The sequence below is a fragment of the Gobio gobio genome, assembly GCF_949357685.1.
Source record: "Gobio gobio genome assembly, chromosome: 19".
In the NCBI taxonomy this organism is placed as follows: domain Eukaryota; kingdom Metazoa; phylum Chordata; class Actinopteri; order Cypriniformes; family Gobionidae; genus Gobio; species Gobio gobio.
In genome coordinates this window covers 12,800,123-12,824,373 of record NC_137112.1, presented here as the reverse complement: position 1 = coordinate 12,824,373, position 24,251 = coordinate 12,800,123, and the positions used below count along the sequence as shown (strand labels likewise).

The 24,251-nt window shown below is 42.4% G+C and overlaps 1 protein-coding gene across 4 annotated transcripts in view; it reads right to left on the bottom strand.

Moving 5' to 3' along the window:
• Positions 1–24,251, bottom strand: part of lrp1aa (low density lipoprotein receptor-related protein 1Aa) — a 307,973-nt gene that overhangs the window by 214,814 nt on the left and 68,908 nt on the right. For all 4 annotated transcript variants that reach the window (XM_079844459.1, XM_079844460.1, XM_079844461.1 and 1 more), the window contains exons 3-4: positions 14,927–15,064; positions 2,196–2,315 (exon numbers count right to left, since the gene is read on the bottom strand). In XM_079844459.1, the coding sequence (XP_079700585.1) occupies positions 2,196–2,315; positions 14,927–15,064 (258 nt within the window). The remainder of the gene's footprint in view (positions 1–2,195; positions 2,316–14,926; positions 15,065–24,251) is intronic.

The following is a 24,251-nucleotide window of genomic DNA, read 5'->3' as shown; positions in this document are numbered from 1 at the left end:
TGTGGCGGAAACAAGCTTTTATACATACAGTACTAGATTTACAATGTAGTACAAGTATTACAAGTTAAACTTGCCAATGGGCTAAAAATGCTAATTACATGCTAATAAAAAGTAATTTTTTTCATTCCAGTAAATCGTGTTTAAAAGATATTTGGTCATTTTTACTGAAAAAATTAGACAAAAATACTGACAAACAAAGTGGGCAATACATGCAGTAGAAGTATTGTTATTATTAGTTCATGTCAACTAATGTAGTTAAATCAACAAATTAAACCTTTTATGGAGTGTAAGCAAACGAGGAAAATGATATGTCACACCATGTCCTGAAACAGTGTGGCATGACGAAATTTGCTCAGATTAGTTCATAATAAATAATACAATAATTGTACATTTATGTAATTCCAGTGCATCTGGAAAGTATTCACAGCGCTTCACTTTTTCCACATTTTGTTGTTACAGCCTTATTCCAAAATGGATTAAATTCATTATTTTCCTCAAAATTCTACAAACAATACCCTATAATGACAATGTTGAAGAAGTTTGTTTAAAATCTTTGCAAATTTATTAAAAAATAAAACATGACAAAAATCACAGCCTTATTCACAGCCTTTGCGCAATACATTGTTAAAGCACCTTTGGCACCAATTACAGCCTCAAGTCTTTTTGAGTATGATGCTACAAGCTTGGCACACCTATTTTTGGGCAGTTTCTCCCATTCTTTTTTTCTCCCATTCTTTTTTGCAGAACCTCTCAAGCTCCATAAGGTTGGATAGGGAGTGTCCTCCTTCACAGCCATTTTCAGATCTCTCCAGAGTCTGGCCTCTGGCTGGGACACTCAAGGACATTCACAGAGTTCTCCCGTAGCCACTGCTTTGTTATCTTGGCTGTGTGATTAGGGTCGTTGTCCTGTTGGAAGATGAACCTTTGCCCCAGTCTGAGGTCCAGAATGCTCTAAAGCAGGTTTTCATTAAGGATGTCTCTGTACAATACTGCATTCATATTTCCCTCGATCCTGACAAGTCTCCTAGTTCCTGCCGCTGAAAAACATCCCCACAGCATGATGCTGCCACCACCATGCTTCACTGTAGGGATGGTATTGGCCAAGCGATGAGCGGTGCCTGGTTTCCTCCAGACATGACGCTTGCCATTCAGGCCAAAGAGTTCAATCTTTGTTTAATCAGACCAGAGAATTTAGTGAACAGAACAGAATTTAATTTATGGTCTGAGAGTCCTTCAGGTGGCTTTTGCAAACTCCAGGCAAGCTGTCATGTGCCATCTGGACACTCTACCTAACAGGCCTGATTGGTGGAGTGCTGCAGAGATGGTTGTTCTTCTGGAAGGTTCTCCTACCTCCATAAAGAAACGCAGAGCTTTGTCAGAGTGACCATCGGGTTCTTGGTCACCTCCCTGACTAAGGCCCTTCTCCCCCGATCGCTCAGTTTGGCCGGACGGGCCAGCTCTAGAAAGAGTCCTGTTGGTTCCAAACTTCTTCCATTTACAGTTGATGGAGGCCACTGTGCTCATTGGGACCTTCAATGCTGCAGAAATTTTTCGGTACCCTTCTCCAGATCTGTGCCTCGATACAATCCTGTCTCGTAGGTCTACAGACAATTCTTTGGAGTTCATGGCTGAATTTACCACAGGTGGACTCTATGTTCAACATCTCAAAAATAATTATTGGAAACAGGATGCACTTGAGCTCAATTTTGAGTGTCATGGCAAAAGCTATGAATACTTATATACAGGTGATTTTTTCCATTTTTTCTTTTTAATAAATTGAAAATGAACAAATTTCAAACAAACTTCTTTCACGTTGTCATTATGGGGTATTGTTTGTGAAATTTTGAGGAGGATAACAACATAGCAAATTAGGAAAAAGTAAAGCGTTGTGATTACTTTCCGGATGGACTGTATGTTAAATATATACAATATATTATTGTACAGCCAGACTGTCAGTATCTTAAAATAAACAATTAAATATCTTAAGAAATACTTTGTGACAAATAGCTGTCAGTAAATTTTTCCTTACATGATACCTGATTAAAAATTCTATAATTCTAGTTAGTGTGAATGCTGTTTATAAAAAAAAAATTATAAAAAAAGGGTTTTGCCAATAACATTTAAATAATTATCCATTCTCTATATGTGCAAGGAATGTTTTTGTCGGTGTGAGTGTGTGTGCACATGCAACCGACCTTTACAGGTCTTTCCGTCTTGGCTGATCTCATAGCCGCTCTTGCAGTAGCACATGGAGCCGGTGTGTGTGACAGCACAGTTGTCCTGGCAACCAGTGAGAGTACAGTTGAGCGCCAGTTCTACAGAGATCAGAGCAGAGGACAAACAGAGGTCAAACAACAACGCAATCTATGATCACCATACTGACCACTCACACTGCTGGCTAAAAGAGATTTCATGAAGACTGCAAAGTTCAAAACAGCAAAAAAAACTAGTCTAAAAGCAAATTACATGTACCGGTATAATATGACAGCATATACTAAATGAAATATCACAAGCTATATAGTAACATAACTTCATCACATACCAGAATTAAAATGTAGTACAAGTAAGGCTTTAGGCACTAGAATCCAGCTAACATCTAATATACAGTATTTCACAAAAGGACACTTTCATAGAGTTCAAAATATACAAAAACTTGCTATATATGAAAACAATCTCAAATGCATTTATCTGACCCTGGTCAAGTGAACTTGGATCTTTAAAGCAAACTAAACTGAGCCACAGCATTGCTCGAAGCTCAATCAAATGTCAATCCAAGATGTATAGCAGATGATATAACGTCGCTATTTTAGTTTGTTTTTGCACACAAAAAGTATTCTTGTCGCTTCATAACAAAGCACTGGAGTCACATGGACTATTTTAACGCTGTTTTTACTGCCTTTCTGGACCTTGAAAGTGTTAATTCATTTGCTGTCTATGGAGGGATTTCATCAAAAATATCTTAATTTGTGTTCTGAAAATGAACGAAGGTCGTATGGGTTTGAAACCACATGAGGGTGAGGAATTAATGACTTTTGAATTTTCATGTTTGGGTGAACTAACCCTTTAACCTTTTAGCGCCACTCACCGGACATTTCAAGTCAGAACTGCAGTGATACGTACAAAAAAACAACATAATAAAACGTTGACAGAATCACGTTCATCTCTGTCAGATAAAACTGAACACTGGACATTTCACTTTAACTGCCCTGAAACGTAATATCATTTTGCAGAAATGTTGCCACAGGTACGTTTTTCCATTGAACCTGGGCTGCTATTTTCCATGCAATGGCATTTAACTGATTTTTAAAAAAACACAGAGTGACTAAAATAATATAACAGCACCTGGTACCTCAGCAGACGTTAAACAGGAGTGATGTTAACACACACACACACACACACACACACACACACAAAAAACACACACACACACCTGTCCTGGAGCTCATGGGACGCCACAAATATGAGCACACAGTCAGAAACAAATGAGCCTCTAGATCAGGGATGGACAACTTTGGTCCTGGAGTGCGGCTGTCCTGCAGAGTTTTGCTCCAACCCTGATCAAACTCACCTGCCTGTAGCTTTCTAGTAATCCTGAAGACATTGATTCGCTTGTTTAGGTGTGTTTGATTTGGGTTGGAGCTAAACTCTGCAGGACATGACCAAAGATACCTATGACCTGCTTCAACAACTCGCAGCAACTATGCTAATATGCTAACAACAGCTCTTTATGTAGACAGCCTTCCCAGCTAACAGGGAATGTTGTGTTCTTCCAGTAACGTTAACATTCATTCAGAGTTATCAGGTCTTTAATTATGTTCACAAAAAGTTAGCACAAAAAAATTATTTATACATCGTTCATGGAATGATTTTTACCTGAAACTATTAGCCGTTCAGAGAACAATATTTCACCATTAGCTTAGCAAAATGCTAATGCTAAACTCTGTTGAAAACAACAGCAAGTTGTGACCAGCTTTCCTGTAGCTCAAACAGTAGAGCAGGGCGCTAGCAACGCCAAGGTCATGGGTTCGATTCCCAGGGAAAGCAAGAACTGACCAAATGTAAAATGTGTACCTTGTATGCAATGTAAGTCGCTTTGGATAAAAGCGTCTGCCAAATGCATAAATGTAAATGTAATGTAAATGTGACCAATCTAGTGCTCTATTTGCACAGCACAAAGATGAACAACATTTCAGAACAGTCACTTATTAGGTTCCATTTCAGTTGGGATGCTGCATTAGAAGACTGTCTGAGCAGTAGGCAGCAAGACAGCTCGCTAGGTTTTGGGACAGTGTCGGTATACGATCAGATCAGAAAGTATACGTGTTTGTGTTTTGATTTGCATGTAGGTACTGTATATGTGTGTGGATGAATGTAAGCATACAAAGTTGAGCATGTGCAAGTTCTTCGTTGCTAATCCTTAAGAGGATTGAGGAAAAATTTGACACGGATTTTGCCTTAGCTTAACATTTCACCGCAATATGGTAAAGTGTGTATATGTAACAAGTACTCTGATGGGTTACAACTGACAGAGCCTAACACTTTTCACAAAAATTAGGCCTACATCTCAAAATAAAGTTAAATCAGTCCATTTCACCTTTCTTGTACATATATTGGGTGACACCAATGTTGTGTACAGTAAATCTCCATTCTATTAAGCAATTATCTAATTTGCTATTATTAAACTATTAAATCATATATTTATATAGGTATTATATCAGCTGTTCTCCCGATATTGTTATAAACACTGTGCTGAAAAAACAAGCATATGCTGGTTAGGTATGTTTTAGAAGCATGCCAGCTGGTTTGAGCTGGTCCATAGCTGGTCATGAACTGATTTAAGCTAGTCATGTGCTGGTCCTAAGAAACTAGCTCGGGAACAGCTTAAAGCAGCTCAGGACCAACTAAGGACCAGCATAAACCAGCTACCATGCTTCCAAACATACCTAACCAGAACATGCTGGGTTTTTTTCAATAGGGCACTAAAAATGAAAAATTTTCTTGTTGCTCAAACAGCAATAGCAATGCCATAATTTTGATTCCTAGTGAATATTCAGAACTGTATATCTTGAATCCATTTCCATCTTGGATAAAAGTATATGCCAAATGCATAAAGGTCAACCAAATATTTATTTTCACAAATCCTGTCACACTGTGTTTCACTTTATGAAACTATCATGTGAAGAATGATTATTACTGTATGCTGTATTTGTCTGTGACATACTGTGCCTTGTTGGCTTCAAAACATCAAGCTCTGAGTCGGTAATGTCTGCTCTAGTTTTCTTGATTAATGCACCTGCTGCTGACCAGTGAACTGTTGACTGTTTCATCGTTCCTCAAGATATAAGGTCAGATCGGATAGTCTTCAGTTTCAATGACTGACTCTGCATCGAGTATCTAAAGTGACATATGTCCTCATACATGAAGCCCTGCAGAGCTAACAGAATGTTTCCAAGTCATGAATTTGATGAATGAGCAATTCAAAATTTGGAGAAAATGCATTGCAATAAGGGAAGCGGTTTGAAATGACTGCTTTTGTCATTGAACAGCGTTGAGAAGCTACTATGCAACCGCAGTTTACAAAGCTAAAAGCCACTCATAATGAGGGAACAACATTAACAATCTAATGCGATTGGGTTGTAAAAATGCATTTCAGAGTTTGCAGTTGTTGGGAACTTTAAAAACAGCCAAGCTACTGTCACGCTCCTGAGAAATGTACATACACTATATTGCCAAATGTTTTGGGACGCCTGCCTTTAACATGCACATGAACTTTAATGACATCCCATTCTTCATCGATAGGGTTTAATATGGAGTTGGTCCACCCTTTGCAGCTAAAACAGCTTCAACTCTTTTAGGAAGGCTTTCCACAAGGTTTAGGAGTATGTTTATGGGAATTTTCGACCATTCTTCTAGAAGCACATTTGTGAGGTCAGGCACTGATGTTAGACGAGAAGGCCTGGATCACAGTCTCCGATCTAATTCATCCCAAAGGTGTTCTATCGGGTTAAGGTCAGGCCAGTCAAGTTCCTCCACACCAAACTCGCTCATCCATGTCTTTTTGGACCTTGCTTTGTGCACTGGTGCGCAGTCATGTTTGAACAGAAAGTGGCCATCCACAAAGTGTTACCACTAGTTGGGAGCATGAAATTGTCCAAAATGTCTTGGTATGCTGAAGCATTAAGAGTTCCTTTCACTGGAACTAAGGGACCAATCCCAACCCTACACCATAGCCCCCCTCCACCAAACTTTACACTTGGCACAATGCAGTCAGGCAAGTACTGTTCTCCTGGCAAGCGCCAAACCCAGACTCGTCCATTGGATTTCCAGACAGAGAAGCGTGATTGGTCACTCCAGAGAACACGTCTCCACTGCTCTAGAGTCCAGTGGCGGCGTGCTTTACATCACTGCATCCCACGCTTTGCATTGCACTTGGTGATGTAAGGCTTGGATAAGCTGCTCGGCCATGGAAACCCATTCCTTGAAGCTCTCTACGCACTGTTCTTGAGCTAATCTGAAGGCCACACGAAGTTTGGAGATCAGTAGCTATTGACTCTGCAGAAATTTGGCAACTTCTGCGCTCTGTGTGCCTCAGCATGCGCTGACCCCGCTCTGTGATTTTACGTGGCCTACCACTTCGTGGCTGAGTTGTTGTTGTTCCCAATTGCTTCCACTTTGTTATAATCCCACTAACAGTTGAGCGTGGAATATTTAGTAGTGAGGAAATTTCACAAATGGACTTATTGCACAGGTGGCAACCTATCACGGTACCACGCTTGAATCCACTGAGCTCCTGAGAGCGACCCATTCTTTTACAAATGTATGTAGAAGCGTCTGCATGCCTAGTGCTTGATTTTATGCACCTTTTGCCATGGAAGTTCAATGATTTGGAGGGGTGTCCCAAAACTTTTGGCAGTATGTGAGTGACGTCAGACAGAAATATGTTTATTCGCACAGGACAAACAGCATTCTGCGATGATGATGATGATTCAGGTCATGTGTGCATTCAGTACACAGCATAAAACCACTAGTCCCTCTGCAATCTTCTCTCATCAATGCACACTCACGAAACACCATGAATTTTTAAGTGTGAATCTTTATTTAATGATATTTCAGCCAGTGCCCTTGTATCTTTTCAGACACACGTGTGAGATGAGAGAGTATAGGGATGTAGTCGCTATAAACAAGCATTAATAAAAACTGAAGCAATCCCTCTGGTAAAGCTGGACACATCAGTGTGAAGAGTCAGGAACTTGGAGTAGACTGTGGTAAAATGTGTTACATAAAAAAATAAAATGTTTTTAATGAATTTTTAACATCATATTTGTTTAAAAGTAGGGTTTTAAAGACATATTTTTAAAAAATCATACTCATATCACTTTATTGTAGCTGCTCTTTTCCATGCTATTGAAGAGTCATTTTTACTGCCAACCTAAATATAAAAAAACTGTACAATAAATGTGGTCCATACAGTGGTCTTATATTCCAAGATTTCTGAAGTCACACGATTTTAGTGAACAGTAAAAAGACACCAGTGTCATTTGCTTGTAAATGGCAGTAATATTTAATTGAGTGATCTAACCCTACAATTGTAATTAACCTAGAATATGTATTTTTAGTTTCTGTCTGTATCACTCCAGGTTTCAGTAGGGTGTTATGTTCTGGCCTCTCGTCCTCTATCACCTCGCCTGTGTGTTCATGTCCAGACGGGTTTGTGTCACCTCACTGGATTCATGACTAAAGAGAGTGTGTGTGTGTGTGTGAGTGTGTGCAAATGGGGTGAAGTTAAAATAGATCGAAGGCTAACTGCATTTAAAAAGCCCATATCAGAACCCATAAAGAATTTTCCTTTCCTTGTATACACTATTTGACCTACATCGAGAACACATCTTCACCCAAGTCTTTTAAAACCTACATAAAAAACGTTTGTATTTAGGGGTGCTGATGTTGCAGCCATGTTTCTGTCCATGTTGCTGATGTTGCGAATGTGATATTGTTCTTTTTTTTTTTTTCAAAGTAAGTTAATATTGAGTAACGTACATTTCAGATACAGTATTGCCAATTCATTAATGTATTTATGATCTACAACAAAATAATTCCAAACAAATTCAAAGCAGGATTAAAAGGATAGTTCACCCAAAAATGAAAATTCTGTCAAGTTGTTCCCAACTTGTATGAGTTTCTTTCTTCTGCTGAACACAAAAGAAGATGCACTGATCAGGCATAACATTATGACCTAGTTTTGTGTTGGTCACCCTTTTGCTGCCAAAACAGCCATATGCCTGATCAGTGTATTTTGAAGAATACGGTCAACCACATATGTCAAATGTCCCGCTGACTCCCATACTATGGAAGTCAATGGGGCTCATCAACTGTTTGGTTACTGACATTTTTTTCTGTTCAGCACAAGAAAGAAATTCATACAGGTTTGGAACAACATGAGGGTGAGTAAAAGATGACAACATTTAATTTGTGGGTGAACTGTCCCTTTAAGAATTAACATTGTGCATCAACATATAGTGTTTTTGAACAAACCAGATGAGTGAATCATACAATGATTCTCTTAAAAAAAAGCTTATCGCATGGGTCTCAAACTCGCAGGGATGATATTTTGTGGCCCCCTACTTGACATCAAAGTTTAGTGCGGCCCGCGCGTTGTTCTGAAACGCACCTTTTTGCTGAGTCGGTGCGTGTGCCTTGCTTGCCACGCTTTTATTTTCAGAAATGCAAGCTGTCTCACTTTGTGTTTGTGTGTGTGTGTGTGTGTGTGTGTGTGTGTGTGTGTGTGTGTGTGTGTGTGTGTGTGTGTGTGTGTGTGTGTGTGTGTGTGTGTGTGTGTGTGTGTGTGTGAGCTCGGCCCTCCCTCATGCAGTATAACTGGTTGACACTGCGTGATTGACAGGAACAGAATGTGAGGCTGATCAGACAGTTGAAACGAAAGTGGTCTAACAGCGCTCGTCAATGTCAAAATAATTGAGATGGCCAATCAAAGTAGGCGGGGTTTACGTTCTCTTTTGGATCGTGCACAGTCTTCACACACAGATGAGCGTGTCAATCTATCGCTTAATGCCGTTGCGGAGAGAGACTCTATTCTTTCTGGTGAAATCCCAAAACAAAATGCACATAAACATGTCCATGCTCTTAATATATAATCATTGATGAACATCTTTGATTTTAATGAAGAAGAAAAAAAAAACGATATGAGAGCGGATTAGAACACAGAACCTTTGACACGGTTTACAAAAGTTCTACTACCAGACCACTAGGGAATTCAAATGTAAACAGCGGATCTATGTATTTATTCACTCATGCGAAGAATCTCAGGACTAATAATATATTTGACGCAAATGAATGCAAATATTGTTTGCAAATAGTCCCAAAAAGATTATTTCCCAAATAGAATTAGACCTAGAATTGTGTTCACTGTTCTGTTTGACCTGGTTACGGCCATGCTTTGAATGAGTCTATTATTTTAAATAAAATCAAAATCATTCATTATTTTATTATTACATCATGATTTAATTTATATAGACTATATTTAAAAAAATAGAGTAGGCAAGAGAAGCCTATGTTCTGAAGAACCGTTCATGTTCAGAAGGACAGTTCATGAAGAACCGTTCATGTTCAGAAAGGAATCTTAAAATTCAGAGGAACAGTTCATGTTCAGAAGAAACATTCATGTTGAAGAACTGTTAATAATAAAGATTGAGAAGATTGGATCAGTTGTGCTCCTATTTTTTTTTTTAATACTTGAAACACTTTTTTTTGTGTAATAGCTACTTGATGCGGCCCAGCCTGACCCAGAGTCTATCTCCAGCGACCCCCAGGTAAGTTGAGTTTAAGACCCCTGGTTTAACGCTTTTAAGAGACCAAGTGTGTCATTGAGTGCTGCTAATCAAATCAGTATACACGGATTCATGTTTTCTTGAGTTGAATATTAATATATTGTGTAAAGAAAGCATAGTCAAGTTGAATAAATACAGTGTAGTTTATGCAATACTTATATATTTATGTAGTTGTGGATTAAGTTTATTAACCACAACAGTGGGCGCTTACTTACGTTTATGGAAGAAGTAACTCGCCTAGAAACGTAGAGTTTACAGAGTTTACGTAGAGTTTACGTAGAGTTGACAGAGAGTGAAAGGAGGATGGAAAATCTAATATTTACATATATTTGAACTTTTTTGTGCAAAAAAACGTAATATAAAAGTTTTATATTTTATATTATAAAAGTTTTATATTTTATATTAAACATAATATAAAGATCTTAAAATGCATTTCATGACTTGTTTGGAGGGTGGTAAATTCCCGCCTGCTCTCTCAGGAATTTTTTTTTTTACTGTGAGGGTACAATTTTATTCCTTGGGGAACAAAATGTATACCTGTACCTTTAAAAGGTACACAATTGGTTCTTAGGGTACAATTATACAATTGTTTTTCTCTACTTAGAGCCACTATCCTGTAGAGTGTGGCTCCAATCCTGAAAGATGTCTATAGAAGTTCTTATTGAGAATTAAAAGAGGTTTATATGTTGGTTTTATTGTTTGGTCACCATTATAGTGATCAGTGTTTCATTTAGTTGGGCAGTTTGACTCTTGACTTTTTATGTCAGGTTGTGTTTTTTGTAACAGTGTTAACAACGCACATAATTTGTTGCAAAGGAAGCCAAAAACATTATTTAGCCAAAATGATCAGGTTATATAGTTTTCATCATCATAAAGAAAAATGTTTGACTTAACTCATTACTGACTAAAACTGGTTATGTAATGTTAATAGATAATATTCAACAACGATACTTTCTTGCCACTGATCAGACATTCTGAATTTTGATTTGTAAATACATTTTTGGGAGTTTAGACACACACATACATCAAGAATCAGCATATGAATCTCAACAATGGTTACATGCTAAATGCTGCAATGCATGCTGGTAGTCATGAGTTTTATACTATGGTGGCTTAGTAGGGTTGGAGCTAAACTCTGCAGGACAGCGGCTCTCTATGACACAGTTTGGAAGAATGTTGGGCCATTTTTTCTTCCATAGCAAAATTTGAATAAATGATAAATTAATAAATGCATTGAATAAATGATTCTGTGACTGTTCAATAATGTTGATGTTTTAATGTTAAATTAATCAGAACATTATTTATGCAGGTGTAACTGTACCAATTCAGATGCAACTTCTGTGCCATGAATTTTATTGTCAGTGATTTGATTGGTAACGGCGCTATAGTGTCTTTCTATTCTAATTGTATTTATTCATTAAATAAAAGACATTTCTCAGGCAGTAGATATGAATCTTTTAGATGAATTTAAGGAGTGCTGGTCTGGTCTTGGTCTTGACTTGGTCTCACGCTGCCTTGGTCTTGTTCTCAACCCCACACAGTCTTGGTCTCGGCACACGCTGTTTTGGTCTGGGTTTAGGTGGTCTTGACTACAACCGTAAGCCATGACCCTACTTTACAGGCGGTTGCTATTATTGAACACATGAACGGTTTTTACCAAATTGAATGTTTCTTATTTAAACCAAACTTTTGGTTTAAATAAGAAACTTTGGACTCATCTATTAAGAAATACAATTTTCCAATGTGGTTTTTGGCAATCTTTATATACAGCAGTGTTCTTCTTGGACAGAAGTGTCTTCCTCCTTGCTGCCATATCCCTGCTGTGCACATCATTCTTGTTCAGTGTTTGTTTGATAGCCTCATGGATATGAATCTTAGTCAGTGCAAGAGAAGTCTTTAGATCCTTGTTACCCCGCGGTTCTTTGTGACCTCCTGGAATATTAGTTGTTGTGCATATGGAGTGATTTTTGCTGCCTGGTCACTCCTTGCTAGAGGAACAGAAGTGTTGAATTTCTTCTCTTTGTACATTATCTACCTGATGGATATCAATCTCTTCACAAATACTTCCATAACTTTTTATAAGGCATGGCAGTTTCCAAAACCAGGCGTGATGAGGTCCAGATTTTGATAGAGATGATCCAGGTTTATGTTATTTCTGTAGGGCAGAGCTGCTAAACTCACACCAGATTTATACCATGAAAACAGCTGAAACGCCTGAATCCAATTATGTTTTTTAATGAGCAGAGAATCCTGGAGGTTCACATATTTCTCCAGAAATTATGTTTACTCCTGCATTATTTTGGGAGATAAATAAGAGAAAATATACACATATTTGTGTATTATTTTTAATTGAATTCCTTCTATCTATTGGTAGAAAGAACTGATAACTTTGTAGATCAGATTTATGTAGAAATTCTTAAGGACTCACAAACTTTCAAGCATCACTGTATTTTGTTTGTATTTGTCTGGTGGAAATTCAAAGTGCAGATTCATGTGTGAGACTGAGAGGTTTAGATAAAGGAGCTTGAGTGATTAATGATCAATATTGAGCATGATAAAAAGTATTTATTTAATCTGCAACAACATTGTGAACTTTTATAAAGATACTTTTGGCCAATAACTAAAAGTCACCATGAAATCAAAATGGGCATTTCTAGTTTTTTATGGAAAATTGCAGTATTTATTATAAATGATTTATCCATGCACACACACATATACATATATATATATATATATATATATATATATATATATATATATATATATATATATATATATATATATATATATATATATATATATATATATATATATATATATATATATATATATATTTTTTTTTTTTTTTTTTTTTTTTTTTATTCTTTGTTCCTTATAATCTAAAATCAGAGTAACTTCCCCTCCCTCTTGCAGCTCATCTCTACACTCTACATCGCCCTACATTTGTTCTTGTTTCAGAAGCGTTTCACTCGGGTATACGGCACAATAGGGAAGAAAAGACTATCACAATTTCTGTTTCATGCCGACTTTAAATTCATCATTATGCAAAAATAAGAGGACCGCTCTCTGCATGAAACACCTACATCTGGCAGATCAACGTGCTTTTTCTTTTCCTCCAATACAGTAGGAATAAAGTGTGTATACGAGGACGTTAACTGTGAAAAGGTGATTGACATTTGTAACAGAGTTGTCTGTTTAACCCTCTGGGGTACTTCGGGTCAAAAATGACCCAAAGCGTTTTATAATTTAAAAAAAAATCGTAGCTTCATCGGAATGGTCCGAAACTTGGTGACTTTATTGGTACTTGGTATATGAACACCCAAAGTCACACTCAGGACCTTGGGTTCAAAAATGACCCCCATAGGCAAAGGAATGGGAAATTGGCAAAAATATGAAAATACAGAGTTTTTTTGTGCATACAATCTACAAATCAGCCAGGATGCAGAAAAAAAGGACTCAAACAGTGAAGGGGTGAATCTCTAAAACATATATATACGCTTCTGAAACAAGAACAAATGTAGGGCAATGTAGAGTGTAGAGATGAGCTGCAAGAGGGAGGGGAAGTTACTCTGATTTTAGATTACAAGGAACAAAGAATAAAAAAAAAAAAAAAAAAATAAATAAATATATATATTATATATATATATATATATATATATATATATATATATATATATATATATATATATATATATATATATATATATATATATATATATATATCAATAGTGCAAAACAGACAAAAAAACACACACACACACACACACACACACACACACACACACTTATACACAAAAACACACGCACACACAAATGAACGCGTGTCATTCCGAAAGCTAATTTTGGGAAATGTGTGAAATAAAAGCAATTATTCATCAATGTAATAAAGTGAACAGCAATGCAAGCATGAGACTGTAAGCCATCAAGGTTGCAAAATAGACACACTCAAACACACAAACACACATAGGGAAATATGAGACTGGTGAAACTGTAACAGAGAAATGTGAAAATATGTGAAATAAAATCAATGAGTCAAATAAAACAATGGGTAACAAAATGCTTTCCATTTGTTCTCTTTCTAACGGAATGTTCAGGTTTGACTGTATTATAAAGTAAAACTGGCCCTTCAAATTACCATTTAAACCAAACAAACAAACAAAAAACTTGACAAAAATAGTCTTTGAGAATCTGTTATTATATATTTAATGGTAATTTGAAGTGCCAGTTTTACTTTATAATACAGTCAAACCTGAACATTGCATTAGATTTTACTCAAAAATGTTTTATCTTAATCCCGCCCTCCGGGTCATTTTTGACCCGAAAGTCCTGAGTGTGACCCCTAAATGAAGTACCCCAGAGGGTTAAGACACAATTATGATGCTGTAGTATGTCCCAAAACTCTTCTGCTACACACTCAAATGTATGTACCATTTCTTCACAAAAAGAGTACATACTTTTAGGGCATAGTATAAGAAGGTGAATTGGGGCACAGCAACATAATTTTTGTCTATTCATTGAAAGTCCAAGCTTTTGACAATTTTGCAAGCACATTTGAGCTGCTGTTTGTCGTACAGTATATGATGTGCTGTGCGTTGATAAAAGTTTATATGTGAGTAAAAGCCTAAATTCAATCTGTTCTTCATAAAGTTATCATATCTCTTCAGACGATTTAGATTAACCCGCTCGATTCATTTGCATTTCTTCTACAATCTTTTTATGAAGGTCAAAGTTGTGGTTGTGTGGGCTCAATGGATGGAAAAAATTGAGAATATTGAAAATACTTTAATAACCATTCCAAAGATGTAATGGGTTTGGAAAAACACGAGGGTGAGTAAATAGGTGAACTAAACCTTTAAGTGAATAATCTGTCAGGGCCACAAGATAAAATACACTTGCATTCAAAATATATCCACTGAAAGCCTCAATATTGTATGCAATTCAATACAACTTTTTTTTGTGTCAAGCTTAATTTCTATGGAAAGACTTTATATTACTAAATTTATAATGGTAATATTGATCTGTGATAACCAGAACTATATAGCAATATATAAGTGAGCGATGTTTGTAAGTCATGTAGTTGTTACCTCTGCAGTGCGCCCCCTCGTCTCCTCCATCAGTGCAGTCTGGGATGCCGTTACACAGTTTGCTCATGTGAACACACAGGTCTGAACCCAGACACTGATGTTCATTGGGAGGACACCGCGACACACGGTTATGAGGACCTGAGAGAGAGCAGATGACAAAAGCATTAAGACGATGACACAACAACCTACAGTGCTTTCAAAATCTCCATGTAATATGAAATGATAGACACAGCATTTTGTACCATATAGCAAGGCTGTAACCATGTCTTGAACATTGGCGGGATTAAAGTTTGTTTTGGGGGAAGGAAATTTGTCTTTTTCTTTAAAGGAATTCAATTACAAGGATTTATGGGAATAAAGAAAAAGATATAAGAATGGTAAAATAAGTTTTAGGTCTAATTGTAGTTGTCAGAATTGAAAGTCAACTACATGAAGTCAGAATTGTGTGATATAGTCAGAATTGTGAGATATAAAGTCAGAATTGTGAGATATAAAGTCAGAATTGCGAGTCATAAAGTCAGAATTGTGTGATATAAAGTCAGACTAGAGAGATACAAAGTCAGAATTGTGAGATAAAGTCAGAATTGTGTGATATAAAGTCAGAATTGTGAGACATAAAGTCAGAATTGTGTGATATAAAGTCAGAATTGTGCGATATAAAGTCAGAATTGTGAGATATAAAGTCAGAATTGTGAGATACAAAGTCAGAATTGTGTGATATAAAGCCAGAATTGTGTGATATAAAGTCAGAATTGTGCAATATAAAGTCAGAATTGTGAGACATAAAGTCAGAATTGTGTGATATAAAGTCAGAATTGTGCGATATAAAGTCAGAATTGTGAGATATAAAGTCAGAATTGTGAGATACAAAGTCAGAATTGTGCGATATAAAGTCAGAATTGTGAGATATAAAGTCAGAATTGTGAGATACAAAGTCAGAATTGTGAGATATAAAGTCAGAATTGTGTGATATATAATCAAATTGTGAGATATAAAGTCAGAATTGTGAGATACAAAGTCAGAATTGTGAGTTATAAAATCAAATTGTGAGATATAAAGTCAGAATTGTGAGATATAAAGTCAGAATTGTGTGATATAAAGTCAGAATTGTGTGATATATAGTCAAATTGTGAGATATAAAGTCAGAATTGTGAGATATTACTATTACAACAATTTGGCTATTACTATTTTTTTTTTGTGGGGGTGGGGTGTGTCCCTCTTATTGTCTATGGTGGTTATGGCCCTGCCATATAGCAGCCCTTGAACAAGAATTCACATGTTCACAGTGTAGGCAAAATATTTTTAAAGAATACAACAATTTACTGTGGTGACACATGGCATTTGGTATTTTGAAACTGTGGTCCATGGAAAATTCTAAAAAATAACTTTTTTTCAACTCATGTAACATATGCATCATTCTGTGGTGATTTTGTTTCTTGTTTTCATACACAATTGGTTTTGACTCCCAGTTTATGGTTTTATTATGACTGTGTCCATAAGTGTGCAGTCATGTGTTTGTCTTTGAGTCACTGGATGAGCTGTGTTTGTGTGTCTGAGCTCTCATCCGCTCTGGAGTGGACAGAACACTGGGCGTAGAGTGAAAAAAGACCAAAAGTCTCCAAATTATTGACCAGAAATGAGCAAACGTGTTTTTGCTGAAAGGTTACGCAACACAGCAGAGTTTGAAACAATAAATGTTCCCTGAACGTCTAGTTTACTGATGAGATCATCAATACAGCGCCAGTATAAACACACATCAGCGGAGCAGCATCAAGTCACTGCTTTATTACGTTATGACACAGGGTTTCTATCAAAGTGTGTGGGAGCTGACGTGTATGTTTTTTTGGCTGTTAAAATACATTCTCATATCCCAGTTTCAGTCAACTACACTATATTGCCAAAAGTATTGGGACGCCCCTCCAAATCATTGAATTCAGGTGTTCCAATCACTTCCATGGCCACAGGTGTATAAAATCAAGCACCTAGGCATGCAGATGCTTCTACAAACATTTGTGAAAGAATGGGGCGCTCTCAGGAGCTCAGTGAATTCAAGCGTGATAGGTTGCCACCTGTGCAATAAGTCCATTCGTGAAATTTCCTCACTACTAAATATTCCACGGTCAACTGGTATTATAACAAAGTGGAAGCAACAACAGCAAAGTGGTAGGCCACGTAAAACTACAGAGCGGGGTCAGCGCATGCTGAGGTGCACAGAGCGCAGAAGTCGCCAACTTTCTGCAGAGTCAATAGCTACAGACCTCCAAACTTCACATGGCCTTCAGATTAGCTCAAGAACGTCTCGGTTACGGATGTAACCCTCGTTCCCTGAGGAGGGAACGGAGACGTAACGTTAGTGACTAACGAATGGGGGTTTCGCTTAGAAGCCTATCAACTTCGAGTTTAGAGAAAACGCCCAATGGCGTGCCAATGCCATGGGGCATGCGGAATTTGCATACGTAACTCCGCCTCACCGTGTGAGTATATAAGGAAGTACGTGGCAATATCGCATTATGTTACCTGCTTGAGGAGCCAAGACTGAACTCCTGCGTTCCAGGTAGCACAGCTGATGTGGCAACGGGACGTTACGTCTCCGTTCCCTCCTCAGGGAACGAGGTTTACAGCCGTAACCGAGACGTTCCCTTTCGTTCAGTCACTACGACGTAACGTTAGTGACTAACGAATGGGGGTCCCAATATAATCCCGCCACTCAGCTGTCTTCCAGCGCCCTGCGTAAGTGTGAGTACCCTGTCGTAAGACTAGTACGGACGAAGGACTACCACTTAACACAGGAATACCAAGGTACACTGGGAAGCATATCCCAGTGAGGGAATGCCAAGATGCCTACCCGTGGGGAGGACTTAAGAGACACATATGACCCGCTAAGGGCGGCATATGGAAGATCTCTAGGGTACCAGCCGAAGGTGGATTTTTAACCCTAGGGGTGGCGGGGACACACCAAGGGAAGAAACCCGCTCACTGCGGAGACTTACGGTGAAATACACATGTGGGGGTCGCTGGAGGGGAACCATGCACATGGGGCACCTGGCCGGACATGAGGGTCTGGACAGAGCAATGCCAAGGCTGGGTCTGCCTCCTGGGGTCTGCCTCCTCCAAAGGCAGCGCTTGCAGGTTCACCACCTGGTCCTTAAACGGAGTGGTGGGAACCTTGGGCACATATCCAGGCCGGGGTCTCAGGATCACGTGAGAGTTAGCCGGCCCGAACTCCAGGCACGCTTCATCAACCGAAAATGCCTGCAGGTCCCCGACCCTCTTAACTGAGGCCAATGCGGTCAGCAGAGCCGTCTTCATAGACAGGAACTTAATATCAACCGACCGCAAAGGCTCAAAGGGAGGCCTCTGCAGAGCACTTAACACTACTGCGAGGTCCCAAGAGGGTACGAGAGGAGAGCGAGGAGGATTCAGTCTCCTCGCTCCCCTCAGGAACCTGATGACCAGGTCATGCTGACTTACCTTCTTGTTCCCCAAGAGATTGTGGTGGGCAGATATTGCGGCCATATATACTTTGAGGGTGGAGGGAGACAGCCTTCGCTCCAGCCCCTCTTGGAGAAACTCAAGCACGGACCCGATCGGGCATTTCCAGGGGTTTTCTTGGCGGGAAGAGCACCAGGTGACGAAGAGGTTCCACTTCAACGCATAGGCATGCCCAGTGGACTCTGCCCTAGCGGAAGTGATGGTGGCGACCACCGTAGGTGGCAGGCCACTCAAACCTGCCGCGTCCCGTCTAGGAGCCACACGTGGAGGCTCCAGAGGTTGGGACGCGGGTGCCATAGGGTGCCCCGTCTCTGAGTAAGGAGGTCCGGTCTCAGAGGAATAGGCCAGGGAGGGGCTGTCGCAAGGAGTATGAGTTCGGGGAACCAGGTCCGGCCGTGCCAGTACGGGGCGACCAAAAGGACCTGCTCCTTGTCCTCCCTGATCTTGCACAGGAGCTGTGCAAGTAGGCTCACTGGGGGGAACGCATATTTGCGTAGGCCCCGCGGCCAGCTGTGCGCCAGTGCATCCATGCCGAGCGTGCCCTCGTGCCCTCCCGGGAGAGGCTGAAACCGCGAGAGCTCGTCGGCTGCGTGGTTCAGGACTCCCGGAATATGGACAGCACGAAGGGACCTCAGGCGCTTCTGACTCCATAGGATGAGATGGCGGGCGAGTTGAGACATACGGCGGGAGCGTAGACCCCCCTGGTGGTTGATGTACGCTACTACGGCCGTGTTGTCTGACCGGACAAGCACATGTTGACCCTTCAGCAGCGCTCGGAAGCGGTGCAGGGCGAACCGTACTGCCAGCAACTCGAGGCAATTGACATGCAGGAGGCGCTGGGGTCCTGTCCAGGAGCCCGCGGCTGCTTGTCCATTGCACATGGCACCCCAGCCCGTGGCAGAGGCATCCGTCGATACGACAACATGCCTGGAAACTCGTTCTAAGGGCACACCGGCCCGTAGAAAACTGAGGTTCGACCACGGGGTGAGCGTCTGTAAGCAGGCCCGAGTCACTTGGATCGGAGCGTGCCAGACAGCCATGCCCATCTCGGGACTCGATCGCGAAGCCAGTGCTGAAGCAGTCTCATATGAAGCAATCCGAGCGGCGTTACCGCGGCTGCAGATGCCATATGCCCCAGGAGCCTCTGAAATAGTTTCAGTGGAATCGCACTCTTGCTCTCGATTTGACGGAGGCAAGTCAGCAGAGACTGCGCGCGCTCGCTCGTAAGCTGCGCGCACATGGCGACCGAGTCGATCTCCATACCGAGAAAAGAGATCCTCTGCACGGGGCAAAGTTTGCTCTTTTCCCAGTTGACCCGAAGGCCCAGACGGGCTAAGTGGTGGAGAACCAGATCTCTGTGTCCGCAAACCTGCTCTCGAGAGTGGCCCAGTATGAGCCAGTCGTCGAGGTAGTTCAGGATGCGGACCCCGTGCTGCCGAAGGGGCGCAAGGGCTGCCTCGGCAATCTTCGTGAAGACGCAAGGGGACAAAGATAGCCCGAATGGGAGAACCGCGTACTGATATGCCCGTCCCTCGAAAGCAAACCGTAGGAACGGTCTGTGTCGAGGAAGGATGGAGACATGGAAGTAGGCGTCCTTCAGGTCGATCGCTGCAAACCAATCGTGAGGACGAACGCATTCGAAAAGGCGTTTCGCAGTCAACATCTTGAACGGAAGCCGGTGAAGGGATCGGTTCAAGATGCGAAGGTCCAGGATTGGTCGTAACCCACCGGTTTTCTTGGGTACAATGAAGTAGGGGCTGTAGAACCCCGACTTAATTTCGGCCAGAGGGACAGGCTCGATCGCACCCTTCGCCAGTAGAGTGGCAATCTCCGCACGCATGACGGGGGCATGGGCCCCGGTCATGGTATAGCGGACTACCCTGTAACGGGGAGGAGCCTGCGCGAACTGAATCGCGTAGCCGAGCCTGACGGTCCGCGCAACCCAGCGGGACAGCCCCGGAAGCTGAAGCCACGCTTCCAGAGACTGCACCAACGGGGTCATACGGACGGCAGACGTACCCAGGGTGGGGCAGCGAGGCAGCGTTACCGGCCCGGACAGGGGAGGCTGTTGGGCGTCCCGGGGTCGGGGCACGGTTAACGGCTGCGCCCTGACAGAGGAGACCAGGGAAGGACGCACGTTCCACTGGGGTCTGCTCTGCCAGGGGGCTGGCGACAGAGAGGGACGAGAGTGGCGAGACCCGAGGGTGGCGCGCACTGCCGTCACCGATCTCTGGGGGCTCAGGGATGGGGTTGTCAGTTCTTTCTTTAACCACATTAGGGTGCTGCTGACCCAGGGGCCAGCAGCTGAACAAAAAATTCTCCCCCGGCCCTCCACCGGGGGAAGGAGCGGCCCTGCTGCCGTCTCCTGGAAAGAACTGCCCATCCCTGAGCCGTCCGCATCAGGAGCGCCGCTTAGCCTGGCGTTTTTTCGCGGGCTGTGGGGCTGGAGCGGACTGGGACGCCTTCCTGCGGCTGCCTCTGCGCTTGGTTGGCGCAGAGGTAGAGGGAGCCGCAGGAGGGCGCCCCCGGCGGCAAGCAAGCTGAGGCAACTGTGCGGGCGGTGGGGTGGAGGCAGCAGCTGACCGCCGGGGCAGTATGTGTTTTATAGCCTCAGTCTGCTTCTGAGCGGCCGAGAACTGTTGGGCGAATCTCTCGACCGCCCCGCCGAATAGCCCATCCTGGGATATGGGGGCGTTGAGGAAACGGGTTCGCTCAGCGTCACGCATATCGGCCAGGGTGAGCCATAGGTGTCGGCCCCCCTGGGTCAGCCCCCCCCCCTCGTGCATATTACACAGCAACTTGGCTTGGTAAGCCTGAAGAGTTGCCATGGGATGCAAAGAAGCAGCGGCCTGCCCCGCAGCTCTATAGGACTTCGCCACCAGGGATGACGAAAACATACAGGCCTTGGAGGGGTGCTTTGGGTCACCACGCCAGGACGAAGCGCTCTGAGGACACAGTTGCATCGCAACAGAACGTTCGACTGGGGGGACCCCAGTGTACCCATGAGCCGCGGCTCCATCGAGGGAGGTGAAGGCGGAAGAGTTCGCCAAGCGTTCGCGGGAAGACAACGGGGACTTCCAGGAACGCGCGATCTCTTCATGCACCTCTGGGAAGAAAGGTAATGGAGGAGCCGCCCCCAAAAACCAATCGTCCAACCGCGAACGCTCAGGCTGAGGCGGAGGGTTCCACTCCAACCCAAGCGCTGCGGCGGCCTGAGACAGCATGGCTGTCAATTCTGGGTCCGACTCAGGCAATGCTGGCGCAACCGAGGGTGGCAGCACAGCCAAATCATCATCCTCAGATGACTCCAGCCCACCTTGTGATGCGGCGATAGACATCTCTTCGTCCTCCGCCGCGCCAAACGCCACAGTCGGGACAGCAGGAGCTGGCCCCGATGTAGACGTCTGAGCACTAGCCGGGTCAGGTGCATGAGAGGGGGGTGTGGGCCGAGGAACTAGCGTCGGAGCTTTGTTCCACACCGTCACCCTCAGATCACCCTGGCCACCAGCCAAAGTGCCGCCTCCGGGGGAGACCGCAGATTGGGGGGTGACAGAGGGGACTCTCGCTCCGGCATCAGCACGGAGTTCACGGAGTCTCGATCGTAGCACCGAGATGGCCATGTTCCCGCAGAGAGAACATGAGTCATCCACGAGCGCTGCCTGAGCGTGCTGAAAGCCCAAACACGTCACGCAGCGCTCGTGCCCGTCGAAAGGCAGAAGAGATCTACCGCACCCAGAAGTGCACGGACGAAACATCCTGAAAAGGACGTGTCACGTGCAAGCTCTTTTGTGAGAGGAAACTTTGCAGTCGATGCCGAAGCGCCCAGGGAAACACACACCAGCTGTCAAACAGACCACTGCGCAGATCAGCAGGCAGAAAGTATGCGATCACTGGAACGCGCCGTCACACCAACACCGACTGGAAAGCTGCTCGTCTCGAAGAAGCTGACAAGTCTCAGAAGGCTGTAGGAGTGAAGAGGTACTCTTGGCTCCGAAAGCAGAAACATAATGCGATATTGCCACGTACTTCCTTATATACTCACGCGGTGAGGCGGAGTTACGTATGCAAATTCCGCATGCCCCATGGCATTGGCACGCCATTGGGCGTTTTCTCTAAACTCGAAGTTGATAGGCTTCTAAGCGAAACCCCCATTCGTTAGTCACTAACGTTACGTCGTAGTGACAGAACGAAAGGGAACAGTGTGTAGAGAGCATAACGGAATTGGTTTCCATGGCCGAGCAGCTCATCCAAGCCTTACATCAGCAAGTGCAATGCAAAGCGTGGGATGCAGTGGTGTAAAGCACGCCACCACTGGACTCTAGAGCAGTGGAGACGTGTTCTCTGGAGTGACCAATCACGCTTCTCTGTCTGGCAATCTGATGGACGAGTCTGGGTTTGGCGGTTGCCAGGAGAACTGTACTTGCCTGACTGCATTGTGCCAAGTGTGAGATTATGTGGTTGTTTTTCATGGGTTGGGTTTGGCCCCTTAGTTCCAGCGAAAGGAACTCTTAATGCTTCAGCATACCAAGACATTTTGGACAATTTCATGCTCCCAACTTTGTGGGAACAGTTTGAGGATGCCCCCTTCCTGTTCCAACATGCCTGCGCACCAGTGCACAAAGCAAGGTCCATAAAGACATGGATGAGTGAGTTTGGTGTGGAGGAACTTGACTGGCCTGACCTCAACACGATAGAACACCTTTGGGATGAATTAGAGCGGAGACTGCGAGCCAGGCCTTCTCGTCCAACATCTGTGCCTGACCTCACAAATGCGCTTCAAGAAGAATGGTCAAACATTCCCATAAACACACTCCTAAACCCTGTGGAAAGCCTTCCCAGAAGAGTTGAAGCTGTTATAGCTGCAAAGGGTGGACCAACTCCATATTAAACCCTACGGATTAAGAATGGGATGTCATTAAAGTTCATGTACATGTAAAGCAGGCGTCGCAAAACTTATAGGGTATAATGGTAGGTTAACATCTTTAATGGGGTACTTCAGCGCTGGGAAGTTGAATGTGTACTTAAACTGGGTCATTAATGTAGTAGAAAATTATTTTTTTTATTTGGTGCCTTCTAGACTGAGAAAAGACAGAAAATGTATTTTTGTCTCATGTGGATGAAAGACAACAACTCCCAGAATGCACTGCTTTGCTTCCCTACGAGGCCACTCCGTACACCGTCGTTTCGATCTTCATAGTAATACAATAATTTTGTTCAGTTAGAGAATAAACACTACAGTTAAAAACTGAACGTGTCTTTTCAATACAGGGGTGAGTGAGCCGAACGAAAGTCACGACACAAACGCAGCAAGAGTCAGATTTCATTCATCACGAAGAGCTGAGCAGAGCTGAGGTAACGTTAAGCACCAGTCTGGCACGTTTTCAGATCGCATATGGAAGCTAAACTATCACAGGAATTCATTGAAAAATTGAAACACTCACTTTGCTCTGCATTGCTCCGTTATGAATGTCCGTACGGCCGTCTGTGTCTTACATTCTGTGCGTGAGATCTCTCCCCTATAGGCGGGTTGAAAACATGCGGAACAGCTCCATCTAGTGGCTGTGGTCTTTAGCCTCTGGCCAAAAGATCCTCAGATGACGCAAAATGACGATATTTGCGTCATCGGAGGACTTTTTCCAGAAATAAAATGCATAATTCTCTCGTCTCAGGGGGATATGAGGGGGGAAAGTACCAAAATTTGAATATTCTACAGGGTTTCTACTGATACAAAGCCTAATGCTAAATCACTGAAGTTACCCTTTAATGTTGCTCTGTTTGTTTGAGCAGTCCAACATGTCAACTTCTGAATCAACCAATGAGTTTAGGGCTGAAC